Source organism: Ailuropoda melanoleuca, chromosome 16 (assembly GCF_002007445.2).
Source record: "Ailuropoda melanoleuca isolate Jingjing chromosome 16, ASM200744v2, whole genome shotgun sequence".
NCBI lineage: Eukaryota > Metazoa > Chordata > Mammalia > Carnivora > Ursidae > Ailuropoda > Ailuropoda melanoleuca.
The window spans coordinates 41,039,846-41,063,306 of NC_048233.1; the positions used below are offsets into that span (position 1 = coordinate 41,039,846).

The 23,461-nt window shown below is 39.9% G+C and overlaps 1 protein-coding gene across 7 annotated transcripts in view; it reads right to left on the bottom strand.

Moving 5' to 3' along the window:
* Positions 1–23,461, bottom strand: part of TFCP2 (transcription factor CP2) — a 52,615-nt gene that overhangs the window by 11,371 nt on the left and 17,783 nt on the right. For 6 of the 7 annotated variants that reach the window (XM_011227880.3, XM_034645173.1, XM_011227881.3 and 3 more), the window contains 4 exons: positions 6,191–6,342; positions 5,605–5,681; positions 4,394–4,499; positions 1,349–1,455 (listed from right to left, as the gene is read on the bottom strand). In XM_011227880.3, coding sequence (XP_011226182.1) covers positions 1,349–1,455; positions 4,394–4,499; positions 5,605–5,681; positions 6,191–6,342 — 442 coding nt within the window. Of the gene's footprint in view, positions 1–1,348; positions 1,456–4,393; positions 4,500–5,604; positions 5,682–6,190; positions 6,343–18,825; positions 19,529–23,461 lie in introns of those variants that run through there. The other variant, XM_034645174.1, reaches the window with a different exon arrangement.

Below are 23,461 nucleotides of genomic sequence, written 5' to 3' on the forward strand. Positions count from 1 at the left end.
TGCCTTCAGCTCAGGTCATGACGGAGCCCCACACAGGACTCCCTGCTCAGCGGGGAATCTGCTTCTCGCTCTACCTCTGCCATTCCCCTGGCTGGTGCTCTCTGGCTCGCTCTTTGTCAAATAAATAAATAAAATTATTTTTTAAATGAAACAAAGTAAATATACAGATCCAATGCTAACAAAACCTACTGGGAGGAACTAAATTCATTAACTGCTTCAGAGAATACAGTTAATATAAAAGAGAAATGATTTCTGTTAGTAAGTTTCCTGGACTTTAAGTTAAGGTTTAGAAAGCAGAGGCAACATCCATGCTGGGAAAATAGCAAATATGAAAGCTCACAGGCAATAGTGGGAAAAAGGTTTGCAAAGACTTGCTTGCTACTGCACAAAGTGAAGACCTTGGTGAATCTTAAGAGTAAACTTTGACCAAATATTAGCTTAGGTAAGTTGTTAATTTCTAAGTCTCAAAAACTATTTCTACTCTACAGGATTATTGCTCAAAGTTTTAAATAAAATCATGTACACAAACTGTTTACTTAACACAGTGACTATCTAATGGGACATAATAAACCACAGCCTTCATTACAAATAAGAATTTTAAAGGAGTCTACCCAGCAGACATCATCGGATATTAAAAACAAATTTTAACCATAAAGATGTTCAAAATAACTTTACAGATAATAGGGAAAATTTAGAACAATCTAAATGCTACATAACAGGGAAGTTATAGTGCATCCAAAGAATGGAATATTTTTTTATAATGATTTTTTTTATTATATTATGTTAATCACCATACAGTACATCCCCGGATTGCGATGTAAAGTTCGATGCTTCATTAGTTGCGTATAACACCCAGTGCACCATGTAATCAAAGAATGGAATATTATACAGCCATTAGCAAGCAACTTTTTTGTTTGTTTATTTTGTCATGCAAATAAAGAAATTGGGGAAATCAGAAGGGCAATTCAGGCACTCCTCATTGCCCTCAGGCAAGTATTGAGGAGTCTGGACTTGATAGTCAGGCTGGAACCCTATAAAAATTTCAAATTCAACATGTTTTATCCTTCAAGAAACAAACTGGTAGGGGAGCCTGGGTGGCTCAGCAGGTTAAGCGTCTGACTCTTGATTTTGGCCCTAGTCATGATCTCAGGGTCCTGGGATCAAGCCCTGCATCAGGCTGTGTGCTCAGTGGGGAATCTGCTTGGATTCTCTCTCTCCCTCTGCCCCTCCCTCTGCTTGTGCTCGCATCTCTCTCTCCTAAAAAAATAAATAAATCTTTAAAAAAAGGGAAGCAAATTGGTAGTAAGAGATGCCCCTCATAACTGGAACCCCATCTGCAGTGCCCTACCTGGATAAACACAGATGTCCTCTTTGCCGGGTCCCACAGGAACTCCACTGTGTTCAGTTGGGTTGGATTAGCTCTAGGATCGATTATACCAACAGACATTGGGATATCTGAGAAACAAAATGGTAATCACTGAACAACTGTGAGGGCTACTGGGTTTAAATAAGATAGTACTGGTTGTTTTATTATTGGTCCCTAGTTACCAAGATTTTTACGTTATTACACCCTAAACCTCTTTTTGCCAATGAAAAGGTTTGATTAGAGCTAAAATTGACCTAAGTACTTTCCTTCTGAGTATCTTTTTTCCATTTTAAAAGGTTTTTTAAATAAGACAATTTAAACACAGTTTCTTTCTAATCTATCAAAATTCTACTTAAAGATACATTTAGTCTACACACTAGCTCTAGTGTCATGAAAATTGTAATATAATCTGCTTCACTTACAGTCTTAGGATTAGTGTTACCGATAGAAGTACAGTAACAGGACTGCTACAGAAAGATAAAGCAGAGTGTCTGAATAAAGGTAGAAGCATTGTATTACAGATAGAAGTGGGAAAAAATTAACATAAAGATTGATGCTGGCCTTAAAGTCATCAAACAACCCTGTAACAGAGCAACAAATCTGATACTCAAGAGGGAAGCAAAAATGAACGAGCTCTAGTAGAATGTTGCTTTCCATTCTACATAGCATATAATCAAATATCATTTCCTGACTTCTCCTACTAATATTCAAACTGGGGAGAGAAAACCAGGCTGATATTTATGATCGTAACTATCACTATACTACTGTTTACTGTCAATTCAGACAAGAAGGTGGGTCCAACAGTGGGTCCAACAGTGTTAGTTGTATTGGATTTGTCCTAAGGTCAATTTATCAAATGGGTATCAGGATATCTGTGTAAGAGTCAGTGTTTTCTCAGGTAAAATTAGTAGGTACTTTTTTGATTAACAACAGTGTTTACTAGTAGGAGATAATGACCAATAAAAGATCAAAGACATAGATGCCAGGATTAAAAGTACATTCATGAAGAGAGACCGCATGTATGTTTGTAAAGGAACTTCCCTTAAGCCCTATGATTTAAGAAAAATAAATTCTACTCTATTTAGCAGAGCAGTAGGGAAGAAACCTAAATTGCAAATCAAGAGAGATAGATTCTAATCCCAGGTCTCTTAACTTAGGTAAGACAAACCACTTATCTGCCACTCAGGTATTAGTAAAATAAAAGAACTTGCAGCATTTGGGGAAAAAACCTGGCCCCTCTTACATACACGCAAAACAAATTACCAGATCCTGAACAGCCAAAACAATCTTGAAAAGTAAAGTTGGAAGTGTCACATTTCCAGATTTCAAAACGTACTACAAATTATAGTTATCAACAGTGTGGTACTGGCATAAAGATGGAGACATAGACAAAGAGAATACAATGGAGAGCCCAGGAATGAGCCCTCACATACAAGATCAAATGATGGTTGACAAAGTTGCCAAGACCATTCAGTGGGGAAAGGACGGTTGTTTCAACAAAAGGTGTTGGGAAAACAATATCCACATACAAGGAATGAAGGTAAACTCCTCCTTATACCATATACAAAAATCAACTAAAAAATGGATCAAACACCTAAACTTAAGACCTAAAACTATAAAATTCTTGGAAGAAAACATACCAGGAAAAGCTTCGTTGGGTTTTGCAATATTCTTAGGTATGACACCAAAAGCATAGGCAAGGCAATAAAATCAGTAAATAAACCGGACTACATCAAAATGTAAGACTTTTACGCGTCAAAGGACATTATCAACACGGTGAAAAGACAACCCACAAAGAATGAAAGAAAATATTGCAAATCATCTATCCCATATGGGGTTAATATCCAGAATATATAAAGAATGCCTACAACTCACAACTCAACAACAACAAAACCCACCAACCAGATTCAAAAGTGAGGAAAGGACTTGAATACACATTTCTCCAGAGAAGATACATACATGGCCAAAAAATACACAAAAAGATGCCCAACATCACTAATCATTAGAGAAGTATAAATCAAAATCACAATCAGATAGCCACTTCACATTCATTAAGATAGCGGCTATTAAAAAAATAGAAAATAGCACGTGTTGGCAAGGAGGTAGAGTATTTAGAACCCTTGTTCACTTCTGATGAGAATGTAAAATATGCAGCTGCTATGGAAACAGTACGGCAGTTCCCCCAAAAATTCAAAATATAATTACCATATATGATCTAGCAGTCCCATTTCTGGGTATATACCCAGAACTGAAAGCAGAGGCTGAAATAAATATCTGTATACCCACATCCATAAGCTGCATTATTCACAATAACCAAAAGGCAGAATCAACCCAAGTATCTACCAAAGGATGAACAGATAAACCAAATGTGGGATACATACACAATAGAAAATATGCAGTCTTTAAAAGGAGGAAATTCTGATGCATACTGCTATATGGATGAATCTTGAGGACTAGGTTAAGTGAAATAAGCCAATCACAAAAAAGACAAACACTGGATGTCTCACTTATATGAGGCACCTAGAGTAATCAAGGTCATATGGACAAAAAGTAGAATGGTGGTGGCCAGGGGCTGGGGAGAAGAGGGAATAGGGAGTTATTGTTTAATGGGTACAGAGTTTCAGTTTTGCAAGATGAAAAAAGTTCTGGAGATGGATGGTAGTGATGGCTACATAATGTGAATGTACTTAATGTCACTGAATTATTTACTTTAAAAATGTTTCATAATTGTAACTTTTATGTTATGCGTATTTTACCACAACTACATTAAAACAAACAAAAACAAAATAAAATCACCCTAAAGTAATAGATGTGCAAATGTTATGGAACGGAATTGTCTACACTTCCAACTTCAATTTTGGTATTAACATCCCAGTAATTTTTTTATGTTTAGTCAATAAATACTTCTGGGTTTATGCTAATTGAGCCCCTGAGGCACTTTGAGTCAATGTAAACATCAAGTAAAGAAAACCAATTCTCAGACCATACTTAAAGGCATTTCCTGGGCAAGAGATTCCCTTAACTCACCAATGTCAAGAATTCTATCTCCAGGTCGGTTCCACCTCCAGCCCTCCAGCTGCTGATGTTCAGTATACTGGAGCCGCCGGTCATGGAACACTACACGGAATATACTCTAAATGGAAGCAACAAAATCAAATGATAATAGGATCCTTTAAAGATCAGTGCTGATAAAGGAAAACTATCAGAAGTCACCTCCATTTGGTTTCCAGATACAATCTAAAATTATTTTTCTTAAGATCTTTTTCACTCTAAAACCCATACCATACCAAACTCTATTTGAGGGTAAATTTTATAATTGCTCAGATACAATCTTTATAGTTAAGTGGTACCATATTTAAAACTTGGCTTAGGGGCGCCTGGGTGGCACAGCGGTTAAGCGTCTGCCTTCAGCTCAGGGCGTGATCCCAGCATTATGGGATCGAGCCCCACATCAGGCTCCTCCGCTATGAGCCTGCTTCTTCCTCTCCCACTCCCCCTGCTTGTGTTCCCTCTTTCACTGGCTGTCTCTATCTCTGTCAAATAAATAAATAAAGTCTTTAAAAAAATAAATAAATAAAACTTGGCTTAAACATCAGTCCTCATGGACTGGGCATAAAGGACTCCTACTAGAAGCATTTCTACCTGTCTCTACTGTTACCATGTAATATCCAGCTCAGCTCTTCAGGTGTATATGAAAAGCTCACCAAGTTCCCTGCTTGCTAACCCACCATTCAAGCACTGAGAGTAAGCTGGGGTTGTATCTATCAACTTTTCTTTTGTTATTCTTACTTTGTGAAGGTGGTTATTAATATCCCTCCCACTAACTTTTATAGTTGCTGACCAAATTCCTCTGTCCCAATTGTGCTGTGAATTCATTGCTATAAGTCTAGACTAAGGAAACTGCTATTTGTCAACAGTAGTTTTTGTTTTTCTTGCTACTAGACCACACATCCAATGAAAGACTGGAGTTTCTCTAAAAATCTCAAGGAGGTCACTCTATTCCACCCAAAAAAACTTTACTGAACCAGGAGACAACTTTGACATGGAGTAATAAGCCTTCTGTTTTTGCAGCTCTGAAAAAAATCCATGTGAATGGGGGGGCTCACTCTCACTCCAAAGAAATAACAGTTTACGACTCTGCCAGCAAATGGTAGTAGCTAAGAAGCAAACGAACATTAACCAAAAAGGGTCAGTAAAAGGATATTGTGCAGAGGAATGATTTATTCATTTTCTTTTACCTTCACCAACTTGCCATTAATTTCTGGAAGTTCTCCAAGTTTCCTATTGTCTAGCATACGAATTTCATAAGACTGTCCTGGAAGAAAAAGTAGCTATATATTATATTCATCATAAATTAACTTTGCAAGATTCAGAAAGAATAAAATTCAGCTGACTGAATATAATATTATTAGTATTAGTAGCAACTATAATCCTTTACTATATGCCAGGCACAGTGCTAAGTGTTTTCATACATGTATTCATTAATCGATACAAGTCTCAAAAGTATTATCAATCCCATTTTTACAAATAAAGGAATTGAAATGTAAAGAGTTTAAGTAACTTGTCCAAAGTCACACAATTGGTGAATAGAGCTGGGTAAGGATTAGAAAGAAAGAGGGAGATAAGAGCTAAAACTGGGCAGGTATACAAAAGAAGTCAGTGAGATACATCAGATATGACAAGAAAGTGAAAATCTCTGATATAAGGCTTCAACTCTGATAGGTCACACTAGAAAGATGTACTTTTTACATATAAGTACACCTAATAAAATATCATCAATCCATCAGATCTTCAATAATACTAACAAATAATGAAGCAGCTAACCTTGATTGAGATATGTCAGGGTTTCATCATGGAGTTTCACTGCTGGAGAGGTGGCAGCACAGAGCACATATTGAAAAGGCAGGATTTTATTCTCATTATCAGGGGGCAAACTTGACTCTTCTTGCTTAAAAATGGGCAACGCAAGGACATCACTGAAATAAAGCAAACACCTTACGTTAACAGCTAGCCGCGTTGCAAAAGTGGACTTGTGTTGGAACAATTTAACTGCAATTTGGTTTGGAAAACTATAAACACTACTCACTTTGAGGAAGTCTCTTCCCAACCATTCAGCTCGGATTACCTGCTCTACCCCCTCACCGCAACAATGTGGGCAATGCCAGATATTCACTGCTAAAACTGTTTAGACAGGGGTTCCTAAAAGGGCTCTGAAAATTATACGCAGAGTTCCAAAATGTCAATTTAGGACACTCAGTAATGTATTTGTTCTTTGAAAGGCACCAACTGCAGTTATCTCTATAACCATATCAGCTGATCTACTCTAGGGACTAAAACAAGACTCAGAATTCCTAGAAGCCACTTGAAAAGGACAAATCAATGAGCAGGATATATTTCAAGATCAGCTTACATTCTGTGGAATACAACTAACTAAAAGTGCTGTGTTTCAGTCCCTAAAAGCCTTAGGCAAATCTTAGACAAGCTTTCTAGTCTTCATTCCTTCATCTATAAAACGGGAATCACATTTGCTGTCTAGAGTAAATATGTGAGAAAATATTCTGCAAACCACAAGGGACTAAAATTGAGGTACAGGATTAACATTAATTTTCCCTCATAAACTCTAGCCACGGGTTAGTGGGAAAGAATATCCTGGGCCCTATCCTGGAGACCTACTGCTGCGATTAACATTTGCCCCAGACGAACCTTCAAAAGAATCTTAAGAGATGTACCAAATTAGGGGCGCGTGGGTGGCTCAGTCAGTTAAGTGTCTGCCTTGGGCTCAGGTCATGATCCTGGAGTTCTGGGATTAAGGCCCTCATGCGGCAACCTGCTTGGCAGGGAAGCTGCTTCTCCCTCTCCCTCCGCTCCTCCCCCACTCGTGCGCGTGCGCGCGCTCTCTCTCTCTCCCTCTCCAATAAATAAATAAATAAATAAATAAATCTTTTAAAAAATGTATTTTGATTCACTTATAGAATTTGTACCTGTATTCACTAGAACAGCTAAAGTTAAAAAGAATGACAACCCAAAAGCTAGCAAGGATGTGGAGCAACCAGAACTCCTATTCTTTGCCAATGGGAGCGTAAAATTACACAGCCAATTTAGAAAAAGGTTTGGCTGTTTCTTATAAAAGTAAACATCTAGGGGCGCCTGGGTGGCACAGCGGTTGGGCGTCTGCCTTCGGCTCAGGGCGTGGTCCCGTTGTTGCGGGATCGAGCCCCACATCAGGCTCTTCCGCTGTGAGCCTGCTTCTTCCTCTCCCACTCCCCCTGCGTGTGTTCCCTCTCTCANAAAAAAAAAAAAAAAACTTTTAAAAAAAAAAAAAAAAAAAAAAAAAAAGTAAACATCTATCTGCCCTTTGATCCAACAATTCTACTCATAGGTGTTTATCCAAGAGAAACGAAAATATAAGTCCACTCAAGGCTTGTACATAACTGCTCACAGCATAAAAGCAAAAATTGGAAAGAATCCAAATGTTTGTAATCAAGAGAACTGGACACACAAACTGTGGCATATTCCCACAATGGAATACCAGTCAGCAAAGCAAACGGATGCAACAACACGGATGCATTGCGCAGACATAATACTGAACAGAAGAAGCTAGATAAAAAGAATATATAATGTACGATTCCATTTATGTGATGTTCTAAAACAGGCAAAGCTAAGGAGAACAGTGGTTTCCTGGCAGGGCAGAGACTGACTTGGAAGATATACAAGGGAACTTTCTGGGGAGATAAAAATGTTCTATAGAACGCTAAGTGTGTGGGTTACATGGCAATTCTTTATATGCACCCTCGGCAGGAGACATTCTCCCCAAACATTACAGAATCATTACATTCAGGCAAAAACAACCATTGACAGAAAAATGGCTGAATGCCTATAAATCTTAGAAACATTATAAATTCTTATTGGAAAACAAAATAAGCAGAAAATTTCCTGATTATTGTCTTAACAATCCACATAGGATTAATAAACATTTAATGGCAATAAATGCTTAAAAAGGGGGGGGGGCGCTGGGGGAGGGAAGAGAAAAGAAAGAAACTTCTCTATCTGCTGGTGTCTAAATAGCAAGGCTATACGTTATTAGTTGAATCCGGGCACCTGAGATGCAAACCAGTTTTTATGAAACACAAGTTTCTTGTTGCTAAAAAGTATTTCAAAGGCTAGAAAAGCAAAGGGTGCTTTCCTCTCCCTGAGGTCTGGAGGTATGTCTGCTTTGCTCAAAGGACTGGGGTTGAGTGGAGAAGATGAGGAGTCCTTCTTTCTGTCTATACTGTCCGGTGAAACATACTACTGACCCCTTGAGACCGTATGAAACTGCAGAAGCACTGGGTTTCCTAGAAAAGTAGTCCACCCAGTTGTTCCACTTCTCAAAATCAGGAAGCCACCAACCCTCCCACAACAAATAGTACAGAAATAAAGCAAAACACTACAGAACTTCAGAAACATGATGCTCATCTTTGGGAGACTTTGTTGCCTTATCATTCTCAACAAGTATCTTGATACCTATCATTCTCAAATACACCACAGCTGATGACGCCTTGAAAGATTAGGGAAGATTATCAGGAATCAAGGCAAATCGGATTTTGCAACATAGCAACAGCTCAAACTTTTAGAATGTAGGGTGGTTTTTTTTTTTCTTCTCAAGTATTACTGCCTAGCAAGGTTCATACATAGCAATAGTCCCTAGTCTTCTCAATATAATGCGGCTTTACACCTAATCCCTCATGACTAAGCAATTTGATGCTGAAATTTTAAAACTGATTCTAAAAGTTACCCCTAAAATTAGCTTACTCAAAACAGCCAAACCAAATACACAAAACTATATTTGCTCATCAGAGATTTTAAGATCTTGGGGTGCCTGGTTGGCTCAGTCAGTTGAGCATCTGCCTTCCTTCGGCTCAGGTTATGATCCCAAGATCCTGGGATTGAGCCCCACAGGGGGTTCCCTGCTCAGCGGGGAGCCTGCTTCTCTCTCTCCCTCTGCCATCCTCCCCACCCCCCACCCCCTCTTGGGCTCTGTGGCTCTCCCTATCAAATAAATAAAATAAAACCTTTTAAAAAAAAAAAGAGATTTTAAGATCCAAAAACTTCAAATATATTTGAATTACTCATGTTCTTGCTACACTGTATTTCTTTTTCTCTGCTGTGGGAGCAAGAGCACCATTCAGTTCCACATTCCTAGAGATGGAGGCTAAAGGTCACCGGTGAGCACAGTTCTAGGACCCTGTGTATAGCAAAAGAGTAACAGATTAAGTAAGCAACAATTTTGGAAATTCAAAAGTCTATTCCTTTTCAGAGGTAAACTGAGCGTTGATTAGGAAAACCCACTCTGGGGGCGCCTGGGTGGCTCAGTCGTTAAGCGTCTGCCTTCGGCTCAGGGTGTGATCCCAGCGTTCTGGGATCGAGCCCCACATCAGGCTCCTCTGCTAAGAGCCTGCTTCTTCCTCTCCCACTCCCCCTGCTTGTATTCCCTCTCTCGCTGGCTGTCTCTCTCTCCGTCAAATAAATAAACAAAAATCTTTTAAATAAATAAATAAATAAATAAATAAAATAAAAAAAGGAAAACCCACTCTGAGTGGTGGAGTCTAAGTAGTTGGTACCAATGTATAATTTAGCATTTTATTACATTCTCCAATTGCTTCATGTATTTTTTTTTCCTTACATAATCTCTACACTCAATGTGGGGCTTGAACTCACAACCTAAAGAGTTGCATGCTCCACTGACCAAGCCAGCCAGGCACCCCTGCTTCATGTATTTAATTCGTTCCAATGAAACATAAGCTATTTGAAGGACTAACTTCTCTTTTCTGTGCTTAGTAAATATTTGTTGATGTGATTTATATTTTTGCTTGCATTCTCCAGAATACTCAGCACTAGTACACTGTGATCATTTTGGAGTCTGACATCTGATCAAATATGAGGATACGGAAATCTCACCTGATGAAATAAGTTGAGTGTATGTTAAAAATGTGCATCGCTAAGTGGAAATTCACACCAAGAGTGGCAACAGCCGAAAGCATCTAAATGGAAGTAACAGAGGAAGAAGGAGCATGATCAGGAGTGATGTTTCCTATATGTAACTGGGATTCCATGAAGAGCTGCCTCATGGTCTCCTGAGGCATAAACTACTCTTTTGAGGTAAGGCAGCCTCTGAATAATCTGTGTGAATTCACAACTATGGTTTATTTAACCTTCTCCCTCAGGCCTACTATCTGCTGAACACCCTCTTCTAGAGAGCCTAAGAAGGGAGAGGGAAAGGTCTGATGAGCTCTACCTTGAGTAAGAGAAGCAAGTAGACAGGTTGTCCAGAGCATCAAAGAAAATTAGAAACTAACTTGGCATAATATGAGGTCCTGAACTTCTAACTTCCCTGTTTATGCCCTCATTTAGACTTCATCATGATGAAAAGAAAACATTTGGGAAAAAACACCCCAATACCCCTATGTCAGGCCCAGTGTGAAAGGGCAAGACCTAGGGAGGTTACATTCTACTCTGAGGTCAGCTTCAAAAGAAAAAAAAAAATCCAGTAAATAACTAGTCACGGCACTTTGAAAGAAGACGGATTTCCCAGGATTTGTAGGAAGGCTGGCAGGGCAGATCAGGGAGACCCGGTAAGAAGACACGGTCCTCCAAGTTCCAACACAAAGCCAGTGGGATGTCCTTCCTACTGAGTAATGGTAAGTTAAGAGTGCCTTCCCGCAGGAGCCCTCTGTCACAGCACGTAAGAAAAGATTTCTACTATCTGAACATCTACTGAAAAGTCTCATGCAACTAAAAAGCAGCATATGTAATAATTTAAAAATTGCCTTGCTGGGGTGTCTGGGTGGCTCAGTCAGTTAAGCTTCTGACTCTTGGTTTCATGAGATTGAGCCCCACGATGGGCTCTGAGTGTGGAGCCTGCTTGGGATTCTCTCTTTCTTTCCCTCTGCTCCTCCCCCAAAAAAACAAAAACTGCCTTGGGGCGCCTGGGTGGCTCAGTGAGTTAAGTGGCTGATTCTTGATTTGGCTCAGGTCATGATCTCAGGGTTGTGAGATCAAGCCCCACACTGGGCTCCATGCTCAGCAGGGAGTCTGCTTCTCTCCCTCCCTCTCTCCCTGTCCCTCTGCCCCTCCCACCGCTTGCACACTCTCTCTCTAAAATAAATAAATAAATAACTTTTTTAAAAATTGCCTTGCTGATTCTTCTATCACTCAGAAGGCAAAAGAAATGAGTAGAATTTTAATTCTGAACTGAATTTGACCAAGAAGAGGAAGTGGTAGGAGCCTGAAAAAGCAGCAGCCAAGCCCGATAGGTAAAAAGAACAAAGAACATAGCCAGATGTGGTTCCTAAGCTCTAAGAGTACAGGCTTCAAAAAACAGTGACAACAGGACCCAAGGCCATGGCCTGAGATCATAAAAAGGGAGACAAAAGGATTGAGGATCTCAAAAATGAAATTTTGCCAAACTCACATTATCCGAGATAGACGGGGGAAAAGGAGGGGAGGTACGTAAAGAAACTAAATGGAAAGCTCAAAGCTCAGAATTAGAAGGACATGCCCAAGAGAAATACATATAAAAGGAAAGAAACTATTAAAAAAAAAAAGTGGCACTGATATACATAAGAAGCTTGAACTGAAACCCAGAATGTGCTGAGACTTACAAAAAGTTTAAAGACAGGTCCACTCTTTGATGTAAATAGCATATTACTGATTAAAACACTAACATATTAATTATGAGTATTTGGGCAGGACACAGGGATCACAGGATTAAAACACTAACATATTAATTATGAGTATTTGGTCAGGACACAGGGATCATAGGAGCCATAACCAAACTCACTTTCCTTTTTTTAATATACTATGACCAGCGAATGCTGCAAACATAAATATTTCTGGATTTTCACGGTGAAAAATATAAATTTTGTAACAGTTAACTGGCTTCATAGATCACTATATAACCATACCGAAAGAGTACAAGTAAGTCTAGAAGGTTTAGTGGTATGTCATAGGACCCCAGAGAAACCTGCCCTCTGCAACATTTTAAAAACTGAGTTGGGGGGGGGCCGCCTGGGTGGCTCAGTTGGTTAGGTGTCTGCCTTCAGCTCAGGTCATGATCCCAGGATTCTGGGATCGAGCCCTGTATTGGGATCCCTGCTCAGTGGGGAACCCACTTCTCCTTCTGTTCCCTGCTCTTGCTCTCTATCTCAAATAAATAAATAAAAATCTTTTAAAAAAATTTTAAGAAAAAGTGACTTGGATGAGGACACTGAAGAGGACGATGATCAAATATATAAATGATAGGATGAGAAAGCAAATATCCTGTACGATAGAATCAACTTTTAAAGTAATTCTAATTGGCTGGAACAGGAGGCTAAATCTAACGAGGTAAGATTTAATAAGGATAAATATAACATCACGCACTTAGAACTAAAAACAGCAAAATGGGCCAATACATGTGAGATAGACTAGAGCTTTGCAATCTCTTTCAATGAGACAAATGGTGTAACATGACTGCCAAAAATGCTGACAGCAGGTTTCGTTAAAAACAAAGTCTGATAAGGGAAATGACATTCTTCTCTATGCAAATCAGACTACACTTGAGTACTGTGCTTAGTTCTGAGCGCGGACTTTTAAAAGGAGGACTTTAAGGGGTGACTGGGTGGCTCAGTTAAGTGTCTGACTCTTGGTTTTGTCTCAGGTCCTGATCTTAGGGCTGTGGGATCGAACCCCACATTGAGCTCCGCACTTAGTGTGGAACCTGCTTGTACCTTTTCCTCTGCTCTTCCCCCTGCTCACTCTCTCTCTCTCTCATAAATAAAAATAAAATCTTTTAAATTAAAAGAGAGAGAGAGAGGACTTTAAGAATCTAAGTAAAGAGTGAGGGGACCTAGAGTCATGACATTTGAAGAGTAAGTAAAGGAAATGAGGATGTTTGTCTGAAGCAAAGTCTTGTTAGGTCTGCTCCATAAAGAGATTTAATCATCAGTTCAGGGTTGGACAAGCTTACCTTTATCTCCTCCAAATCAATTCTATTATTTCATTATTCTAAAAAGAAAAAATGTTTTGAGGCTGTTTGGGTTTTAGAAGCTTCACTGAGATAAGCTTAAGGTTCCTATGGATTATTCGAAAGAAGTAATTGGTATACAGTAGCCTCTAGTAGACGGAAATCTCACTATTTCCCTGTGATTACAGCCCAACGTCTATTCTACAGCATCTGCTATAGAAGCCAGCCGCCGAATGATAACTATACAAGCCTACATACTGGCTAGACCAACTGGCTTGTAAACCTGTCTACACAGTTGTTTTTTTTTAATTTCATTTTGACCCTTGAGTATTTGCCATGACAAAACAAGTACTAAATGAATCATCATAAAGGCACGGACAACATCTAGGCATACAAACTCTTCTGTATACCAAATCCAAAAGACTCATCACTGTAGTTTTCTTTAACATAGACAATTTCTAAAATTGCTATTCTCGGGATGCCTGGGTGGCTCAGTTGGTTAAGCATCTGCCTTTGGCTCAGATCATGATCCCAGGGTCCTGGGACTGAGTCCCACATCGGGCTCCTTGCTCAGTGGGGAGTCTACTTGTCCCTCTGCCTGCCACTCCCCCTGCTTGTGCTAACAAATAAATAAAATCTTTAAAAAAAAATTAATGGTATTCTCAGTTAAAGTCAAAACATGCAAGGTTTTGAATTCTTAGAAAAAGCCCACATCTTATTTAGCCAAACATGATTCTAATGAACTACACTCTCAGAATACATTCTTCCAAACTAGGTATGAACCAGCCGGTAAGTGGAACACAAGTTTCCTGAGGTACTGGTAACTCCCTTTTTAAAAAGAAAACTTCAATTATTCATTCAAATATTTATTGAGTAACTACTAGTGCCAGATACTCTTCTAAGTACTAAAAATTATGTATCAATTTTTTAAGTGAAATTATTTTCCTTCTTTCTTTTATTCCCCCATCCTTTGGTCTTCCATGTTTCAGTAATAGGCAATGAATGGTACATCTTTTTAGTTCTTACGACTTAATGCAAAGTTTATAACATCGTCTATTCCCCATCCTGTACTCACTTCTCCCTAACCAATTTATTAGGTTCTTTTCAATTTATGCTTAACTTACACCTAAACAGTTGCTAGACAGTCCCTATCTATAGCACAGCAAATGCTGAACACAGACCTTCGGGGAGAAATGGAAATAAATGAAATCTAAATGATCCAAATGTAGCCTTGTTCTTTGTTGTTGTGGGTTTGTTTTTGTTTTTTTTTTTTTAGCAGGGAGGGGCAGAGGGCAAGGGAGAGAGAGAACCTTTTTTAAGATTTTATGTATTTATTTTGAGAGCGAGCATGCGCGTGGACACACACGTGAGCAGAAGGGAAAGGGAAAGAAAGAATCTCCAGCAGACTCCACACTGAGCATGGAGCCAGACTCAGGGCTCAATCTTATGACTGTGAGATCATGACCCAAGCAGAAATCAGAGTCGGACGCTTAACGGACTAAGCCACCCAGGCACCCCGGGAATAATCTTTAAGGATAGTCAGCTTTCACTTTTGTGTTTTGGGGCGCCTTCTTGAACTGCCATATGATTTCACTCATATCTGGACTCTAAATAAACAAATGAGTAAACAAACCAAAGGCAGAATCAGACCTGTGGAGAACAAACTGATGACTGCCAAAGGGAAGAGGGGAGGGAGGGGATGGGCAAAATGGGTGAAGGGAGTGGAAGATACAGGCATCCAGTTATGGAACGAATAAGTCACAGGGATAAAAGGTGCAGTGTAAGGGATACAGTCAGTAATATTATAAGAGCGTTGTATGGTGACAGATGGCAGCTACACTTGTGGTGAACACAGCATGACATACAAAGAAGTGGAATCTCTGTGTTGTATACCTGATACTAATATAATACTGTATGTAAATTATATTCAAATTTTAAAAATTTAAATAATAAATAAATTAAAAAACAGGTTAATGCTATAGGGGCGCCTGGGTGGCACAGCGGTTGGGCGTCTGCCTTGGGCTCAGGGCATGATCCCGGCGTTATGGGATCGAGCCCCACATCAGGCTCCTCCGCTATGAGCCTGCTTCTTCCTCTCCCCCTGCTTGTGTTCCCTCTCTCGCTGGCTGTCTCTATCCCTGTCGAATAAATAAATAAAATCTTTAAAAAAAAAAAAAAAACAGGTTAATGCTATAAAAACTACACTGCCAATGAAACACACTCATTTTCATCTTCTGGTAAAGAAACAGTAGTAAAGAATTTGAACAATGTGTTCAGATCCAAAGAATAAGCAACTGGGTAAAAAAACAAAAGAAAGTGTGAGACAGTAAGAGATAAAGAGAGTCTGGCCCCATTAAGAGGATAGGACAACCACCTCTTTTCCTCCATCTTTTTCACATGCTCTAGTCCTACAGTTTTCAATTTTCTTCTTTTCTTTTTTACTTAAAAAAAATATTTTATTTATTTGTCAGAGAGAGAGGGCACAAGCAGGGGGAGTGGCAGGCAAAGGGAGACACGGGTCCCTCAAATTTTTCTGAATACCATTTACATTAAGTGATTGGGGGTGGGGGGCAGAGGAAGAGGGAGAGAGAGAATCTTAAGAAGGCCTGACGTGGGGCTCAGTCCCACAACCCTGACATTGTGACCGGAGCCGAAATCAAGAGTTGGACACTTAACCGACGGAGCCACCCAGGCGCCCCGAGTTAGTCATTTTTATATTAAGACCCAGTACATGTGTCTACAGAACTGAAATAAGTTTCACAAAACAATACTTATTAATGTTGGTATTTTCTATTTGACTTCATTTTTTAAAATGTTGACCACAACCAGCAGTTTGAAAAACACTGCTACTCATCTTTTCCTTAAAACTGCAGTAAAGGGGCGCCTGGGTGGCTCAGTCCATTAAGTGTCTGCCTTCAGCTCAGGTCATGATCCTGGGGTCCTTGGATTGAGCCCCACATCGGGCTCCCTGCTCAGCGGGGAGCCTGCTTCTCCCTCTCCCTCTCCCCCTGCTTGTGCTCTTTCTCTGTCAAATAAATAAATAAAATCTTAAAAAAAGAAAACAAAACAAAACTTTGCACTAAATTAATTTACAGTCCCTTCATCAGTATTCAAAAAACTAATATAGGGGCACCTGGGTGGCTCAGTTGGTTAAGTGTCTGCTTGGGTCATGATCCCAGGACCCTGGGATGGAGCCCCGAGTTGGGCTCCCTGCTCAGCTGGGAGTCTGCTTCTCTCTCTCCCTCTGCCCATGCACTCTCTCTCAAATAAATTTTAAAAAATCTTTTTTTTCTTTTGGCGGGCAGCAAAGCAAGGTTTATTGAGCGATAAAGTGATAGTACAAAGCTTCTCAGGAGGGAGGGGACCCGAGAGGGTTGCCCTAAAGTTAAAAATCTTAAAACAAAACAAAACAAAAAAAACAACTAACACAATAAAAGACAAGTCTTCCAGATCAGACTGTCATTCAGCTACTTAAGAGATCTACTCTAACAGATAATTAACCAAACACAGACTCACACAAGGAGTAAACACAGACGGCGCCCAACAGAAAAGTAACTCTTCCTCAACTCATTCTTATTAGCTCCCCTTTGGCTCTCTCTAAACTCATAGAGCACATAACTCTCCACTGCAAAGCAACAAAGAGCAATGCTAAATTTAACGGCCAGCATGTTAGCACTGAAGACTGTCTTAAAAACTGCAATCCCGATCCTGCTTTTTAAGTCAGAAAATATTTGGAAGTAAAATAGTTCTCAAGTCATTTTCTGCAGTAATTTGTAGACTGCATTACCAAATTAAAGGAGTCAGGTCTGTATGGAAGGTATATAAATATCAGTGGCTGTTAACCTTGGGTGCATAGTAACAATCATGGTGGGGGTGGGGGGCTGGTTAAAACTTCTTTCCAGGCCACATCCTGTGCCAATTAAATCAGAAGGGGGAGGGGAGATCGTGAGCTTAATTACTAAGTGCTATGTCTTAATAAGGCAACGTAATGGGTTTGATCTCTGTCATCTAAGATGACCACCTCTCTATACCAAAATCTGATTTTACAGAGGTCCTCACTGAGCCATCCTGAAACATCAACTCTAAGGGAAAGGGAGTTTGTTCAGGTCTAAGCATATGCATATATCACCAAAGCCACCTACTAAGGGGAAACACTCAGCTTGACACTGAATCACTAAATCTCTTCAATCTTTTTTTTTTCCCATTTATTCAGCAAATGTCTTTGAGCACCTATTATCTTCTGGGTCTATTTTAGGTGGCAGGGCTAGAACAATAATCAAGTTATAGATGAGGTCCCCTTATGAAGTATTGCATCATTGTCTAAATTTCTATCTCTGCGCAGCAATAAATCATACTGCATTATTCTATAAATACCTATTGTTTTCCTACATTCCAGTTCATTGTCCTTACAGTATTACAAGTAAGCATAAATTATTTTAAAATATAGAGCAAAAATGATGTAACTCAAAAAGGCTTAGTGTATCTCTAGCAGGTGTTTTATACAACTCTGCCCCGAGTAGCTTAACTCCACTACTCCCTTCCAACTTCAAACCTGGAATGCAGACTGTCTAGTGAGTAGGACATTAAAAGGCCAAGTGAGCAGTAGATTAAAACACCACTTCTGGATTTTATGCGGAGGCTGCCCCGACAGAGATACTGGTCATCTGACAAGACTTTCTTTAGAAATAGTATTTCTAGGGGCGCCTGGGTGGCACAGCGGTTAAGCGTCTGCCTTCGGCTCAGGGCGTGATCCTGGCGTTATGGGATTGAGCCCCGCATCAGGCTCCTCTGCTGGGAGCCTGCTTCTTCCTCTCCCACTCCCCCTGCTTGTGTTCCCTCTCTCACTGGCTGTCTCTAATCTCTGTCGAATGAATAAATAAATAAAATCTTAAAAAAAAAAAAAAAAGAAATAGTATTTCTAAAACTTTCTAGATCTCAATTCTGGGCTTACTGTTCTTTAAGCACTTTAAGAAGTACTTCTAGATATGAACCATTCTATTTCTTCAGCACAATTATGAGACCAGCGGTTTGAAAGTCGTCATTCATTATGTATATCTCAAAATTTACCCCAAAATGAAGCTAATTTCTCTCCCCCCACCCCAGTCTCTGAATCTTCTTCATTTCTACTCTGCTGAATTATTTGCCAATTACTACTTACTTACTTCTATAAGCAATGTGCTTTTTATTTTCCTTTAGTTCAGAAAGTCACTAAAAAAACCCTTCTCACTTCAAACCTGTCTGCAAGCCTTACTTACTTTGGAAGCTGAAAAGTATCTGACCAATGTCAGATACAAATCTACTTCCAGAAAACTCATAAGATATTACAAGTTTAATCAAAGAGATCTGAATCAGCAAAGCCCTACCTCAGGAGATTTGCCAGATATAGGCCTGCTTTCTCAGTTTTTTTCCTACATTACAGGATTAGCTCTTACCAGCCTATAAATCTCATTAAAACACTGCTAATTGAAAACATCACCTGTGGCATCATTAGTACCAGGCTCTTCTATTAAATTTGAAATTACCGACTCTTCGCATTAGGTGATGAATGGCAGCCTGCAACAATATGCGTGGGTTATATATTCCAAGAATCTGACAATTTTGATATAGAAAGTGGAACTCCCATTTCAGTATTCAAAATCTGGTATCTACCATCATAGTATGACCTATATGGGAAAAAAACAAGGGAAACCACACTTAGACCCTTATGGTACTGAGCCTCAAAGCTTCTTTTCAGGTCCAAATGTCTACCAGTTTGTTGTTTTGGTTCCCCTCCCCCTCCAGTTCAGCTTCCCTCCCTCTTCATGGGCAAGCATCACTCAGCACCTATCCTTTGAGGGTCTTCTGCCTTGCTTGTTCCATCCCCACGACCTCGCTTCAAAGCCCCCAAATCTCCCTGGTCTCCCATTCCTCCCTGCAGTGAAAGACAAGGCTAGATCTTTTTGCTTTTTAAGGCTTTTAACTGCTAATGACTTTTGGGAAAATCCTAAAGCTACGAGAGCGTTAGTCCTACGAAATGGTAAAAAGGTTTTAGCTCTCTCTCTCCCCTTCATGCTCACAGCGGTAAGACTCTGAAAATTGCTCTTCCTTCAGACCATACTTGATGAAAGCCCAGTCTTCTAAAATGGCCAACACACTCCCTCAAGGTATCTCAAATTAGGCCTGATGATGTAATCCAAGCAGAGCTGTTATTTGCTCCCCTTCTTTTACAGATAGTAGACAGAGGAAAGTATAATTTGCATTTCTAAAGATATGCAGAGCAGAAGATACCCAGTTCACTAAGCTTCAACCCTTCTCCGCAATGATAACTAGCCTTTTATCATTATCCTCCAATCTGCAGTCAGAGTAACCTTTAAAAATGTAAATTTTAATGTCATTACTCTGTTGACTTCCCAGGGAAATCATGGTAAAGCACTAGCTCCTCAGCTGGGCTCCCAAGGTCTTTCCAAAGTGGACCCAGTTTACCGTTTCATGCCTCATCTCTCATATGTCCCACATCTCTGTCCCCCTTTTAAAAGTTCCAGCCAGCAAACTAACAAACTGCAGTTCCTTTCCCTTGTTCTCCTTCACTCCCACTCAACTGTTGCCACAGATTTTTTTACACATAAATTCACATTTAATCCATATAATAAAGCTGCGGGGCAGGAGGAACTGTCTCCCCCTCCTTGCTCGCCAGTGGAGGAAACTGAGACTCAAGTAACAGGAGATGTTAAAAATGTGTCCAAGGTTACACAGCTCGTGAAGAGCAGATATAAATCCAAGTTTATGCATCCATTCAATAAATACTTTTGTGAGCACTTATGTGCCTCGCTGGCACTGTTTCAGGCCGTGGGGAAACAGTAAACAAATTTTATCCAAATTTTGTCCTTCTTTACTTTATGATAACTCAATGACTGGCAGAAAGCAGCAGCTGTTCAAAAGATTCCTGGTGGGGGGCGCCTGGGTGGCTCAGTCCATTAAGCCTCCAACTCTTGATTTCCACTCAGGTCATGATCTCAGGGTTGTGAGATCCTGCCCCTCAGGGAGGGTATGGAGCGTGGAGCCTGCTTAAGATTCTGTCTCTCGGGGCGTCTGGGTGGCAAAGCGGTTAAGCGTCTGCCTTCACGCTCACGGCGTGATCCCAGCATTCTGGGATCGAGCCCCACATCAGGCTCCTCTGCTGTGAGCCTGCTTCTTCCTCTCCCACTCCCCCTGCTTGTGTTCCCGCTCTCGCTGGCTGTCTCTCTCTCTATCGAATAAATAAATAAAATCTTAAAAAAAAAAAAAAAGATTATCTCTCTGGGGGTGCCACGGTGGTTGGGCATCAGGTCATGATCTCAGGGTCCTGGGATGGAGCCCTACATCAGGGTCCCTTGCTCAGTGGGGAGTCTGCTTGTCCCTCTACCTCTGCCACTGCCTCTCAGCTTGTGTTCTCTCTCTCTCTCACCCTCTCTCTCGCTAATAAATACATAAAAGTAAAAAAAAAAAAAAAAAAAAAAAAAAATTCTCTCTCTCCCTCTCCCTCTCTCCATAAAAAAAACAAAACAAAAAACAACAAAAACATACCTGAGGAAAAAAGCATCATCAAAAGCTTCCATTCAATGCTTCAAAGATATTTCTAAAGGTGGTGTGTTCCAACACTTCCATGTGGCTATTGGTTCAATTCATACTACGAGAATGATGGTATCAATAACTGACTTCACTAAAATATTAAATACTTAAATACCTACATAACTTTGCCTCCTTGATGCCTCTCAGGGATAGCAAATGGACCAGATTCAAAGAACTCTTGATTTTCCTACCCAGCCTACCTCCCTGCCATGTTTCTCACCCTTGTATTGGATGGCAGGGTGCATGGCTGGCTCAGCCAGTAGAGCATGTGACTCTTGATCTCTGGGTTGTGAGGTTGAACCCCATGCTGGGTACAGAGATTACTTAAAAATTTTTAATTGTTATTTATGTATGTATGTATATATGTATATAGTCTCCATGCCCAATGTGGGGCTTGACCTCTCTCTCAAATAAATAAATAAATCTAAAAAAAAATTAATAATAGCTAGCATTTATTGAACATTTACAGTTTGCCTGATGCTGTCCTAATTATTTTACATATATTAACTCATTTAATCTTCATAATAACCCCATGACGTAGGTACTACTATTATTTCTTAAATTAAAGCAAGAGAGGTTAAGTTAACTTGCCCAATACTGATGGAACCAGAATTCAAGCTCCTAAATCTGGTTCCAGACCTCACTATGCCGGGCTGCCTCTTGCAAAAAGGAGACTAAAGATATAGAGATCAGTTCAAAGTTAATTCAATAGTCCAAGTAAGAAATGATAATCTGAACCAGCAATGAAAGTAGGGAGACAAAGGGACAAATTCAAAAGATATTCAGATAAGACCTACACAGAGTGCTAGATCACGTTCAAGAGCTGAAAGGCAGATAAAGGGTCAATTTTCCCCAAACTGATCTATAGATTCAATAAATTCAATCTGACACATTAATTCAAAAATGTGTACCAATGAGCAAAGTCAAGAAGAGCTAAGATACTCTTTTTTTAAGATTTTATTTATTTATTTTAGACAGAGAGTATACACGCACAAGTAGGGGGAGGAGCAGAGGGAAAAGGACAAGCAGACTCAGAGCTGAGTGGAGGCCAATGCCAGACTTGATCTCATGACCCTGAGACCATGACCTGAGCTGAAACCAAGAGTCAGATGCTTAACCAACTGAGCCACCCCAGGCGCCCAGAGCCAAGATACTCTTGAAGAAGAACAAGACTAGAGATTTATCCTGTCAGATATCAAGAGTTATTTCAAAGCTTTAGTAATTAAGACATCATGGAATTGACTCAGATAAATTAACCTATATAACAGAATACAGAGCCCATTAAACAACTCTGCATATACAAAAATTTGATTTACGACAGAGGTGGTATTGCTGCTCAGTGAAGAAAGTTTGAACTTTTCAAAAAATAATGCTGGGAAAAAGTCAACATCTATTTGGGAGGAAAAAATGGAAATGGATCCTCACCAACACTCAGTACGAAAATCATTACTTTTAAAAATTAATTCTAACTGGATTAAAGACTTAAGCATGAAAATAAAAAATATAAAACTTTTTTTTAAGATTTTATTGATTGATTTGAGAAAGACAGAACACAAGTGGGGGGCAGGAGGGTGCAGAGAGGGAGGAAGAGGGAGAGAGATTCTTTTTTTTTTTTTTTAAAGATTTTATTTATTTATTTGACAGAGATAGAGACAGCCAGCGAGAGAGGGAACACAAGCAGGGGGAGTGGGAGAGGAAGAAGCAGGCTCCTAGTGGAGGAGCCTGATGTGGGGCTCGATCCCATAATGTCGGGATCACACCCTGAGCCGAAGGCAGACGCTTAACCGCTGTGCCACCCAGGCGCCCTGGGAGAGAGATTCTTGAGCAGACTCCAGGCTGAGCACAGAAACCGACCTGGGGCTGGATCTCAGGATCCTGAGATCCTGACCTGAGCTAAAACCCAAAGTCTGACGCTTAACAGACTGAGCCAGCCAGGCACCCCAGAAATGTAAAACTTTCAGAAGACACTTATAGGAGAATAACTCTATGACCTTAGAGTAGGAAGAATTTCTTAGATGAAATAAAAATCATACGCCATCAAGGAAAAGATTTGATAAGTTATAATACATTAAATTAAGAACTTTGGAACCAAAGACACATACAGTGAAAGGACAATCCATAAACAGGAAGAATACCAGCTACACAGATAACTGACAAAAAATGAGGACTCAAAATATATTTAAAACTCCTATAAATTAATATGAAAAAGACCAAACCCCACCTCCTCCCCCCCAAAAAAAACTTGAATACTTAATTCTCAGGAGAAAACATGATTAGCTAGTAAACATATTAAAAAGGTGCTCAGGGGGCACCTGGGTGGCGCAGTTGTTAAGCGTCTGCCTTTGGCTCAGGGCATGATCCTGGCGTTCATTCCGGGATCGAGCCCCACATCAGGCTCCTCCACTAGGAGCCTGCTTCTTCCTCTCCCACTCCCCCTGCTTGTGTTCCCTCTCTCGCTGGCTGTCTCTGTCTATAAAGAAATAAATAAATCTTTTTTTTTTTTTTTAAAGATTTTATTTATTTGT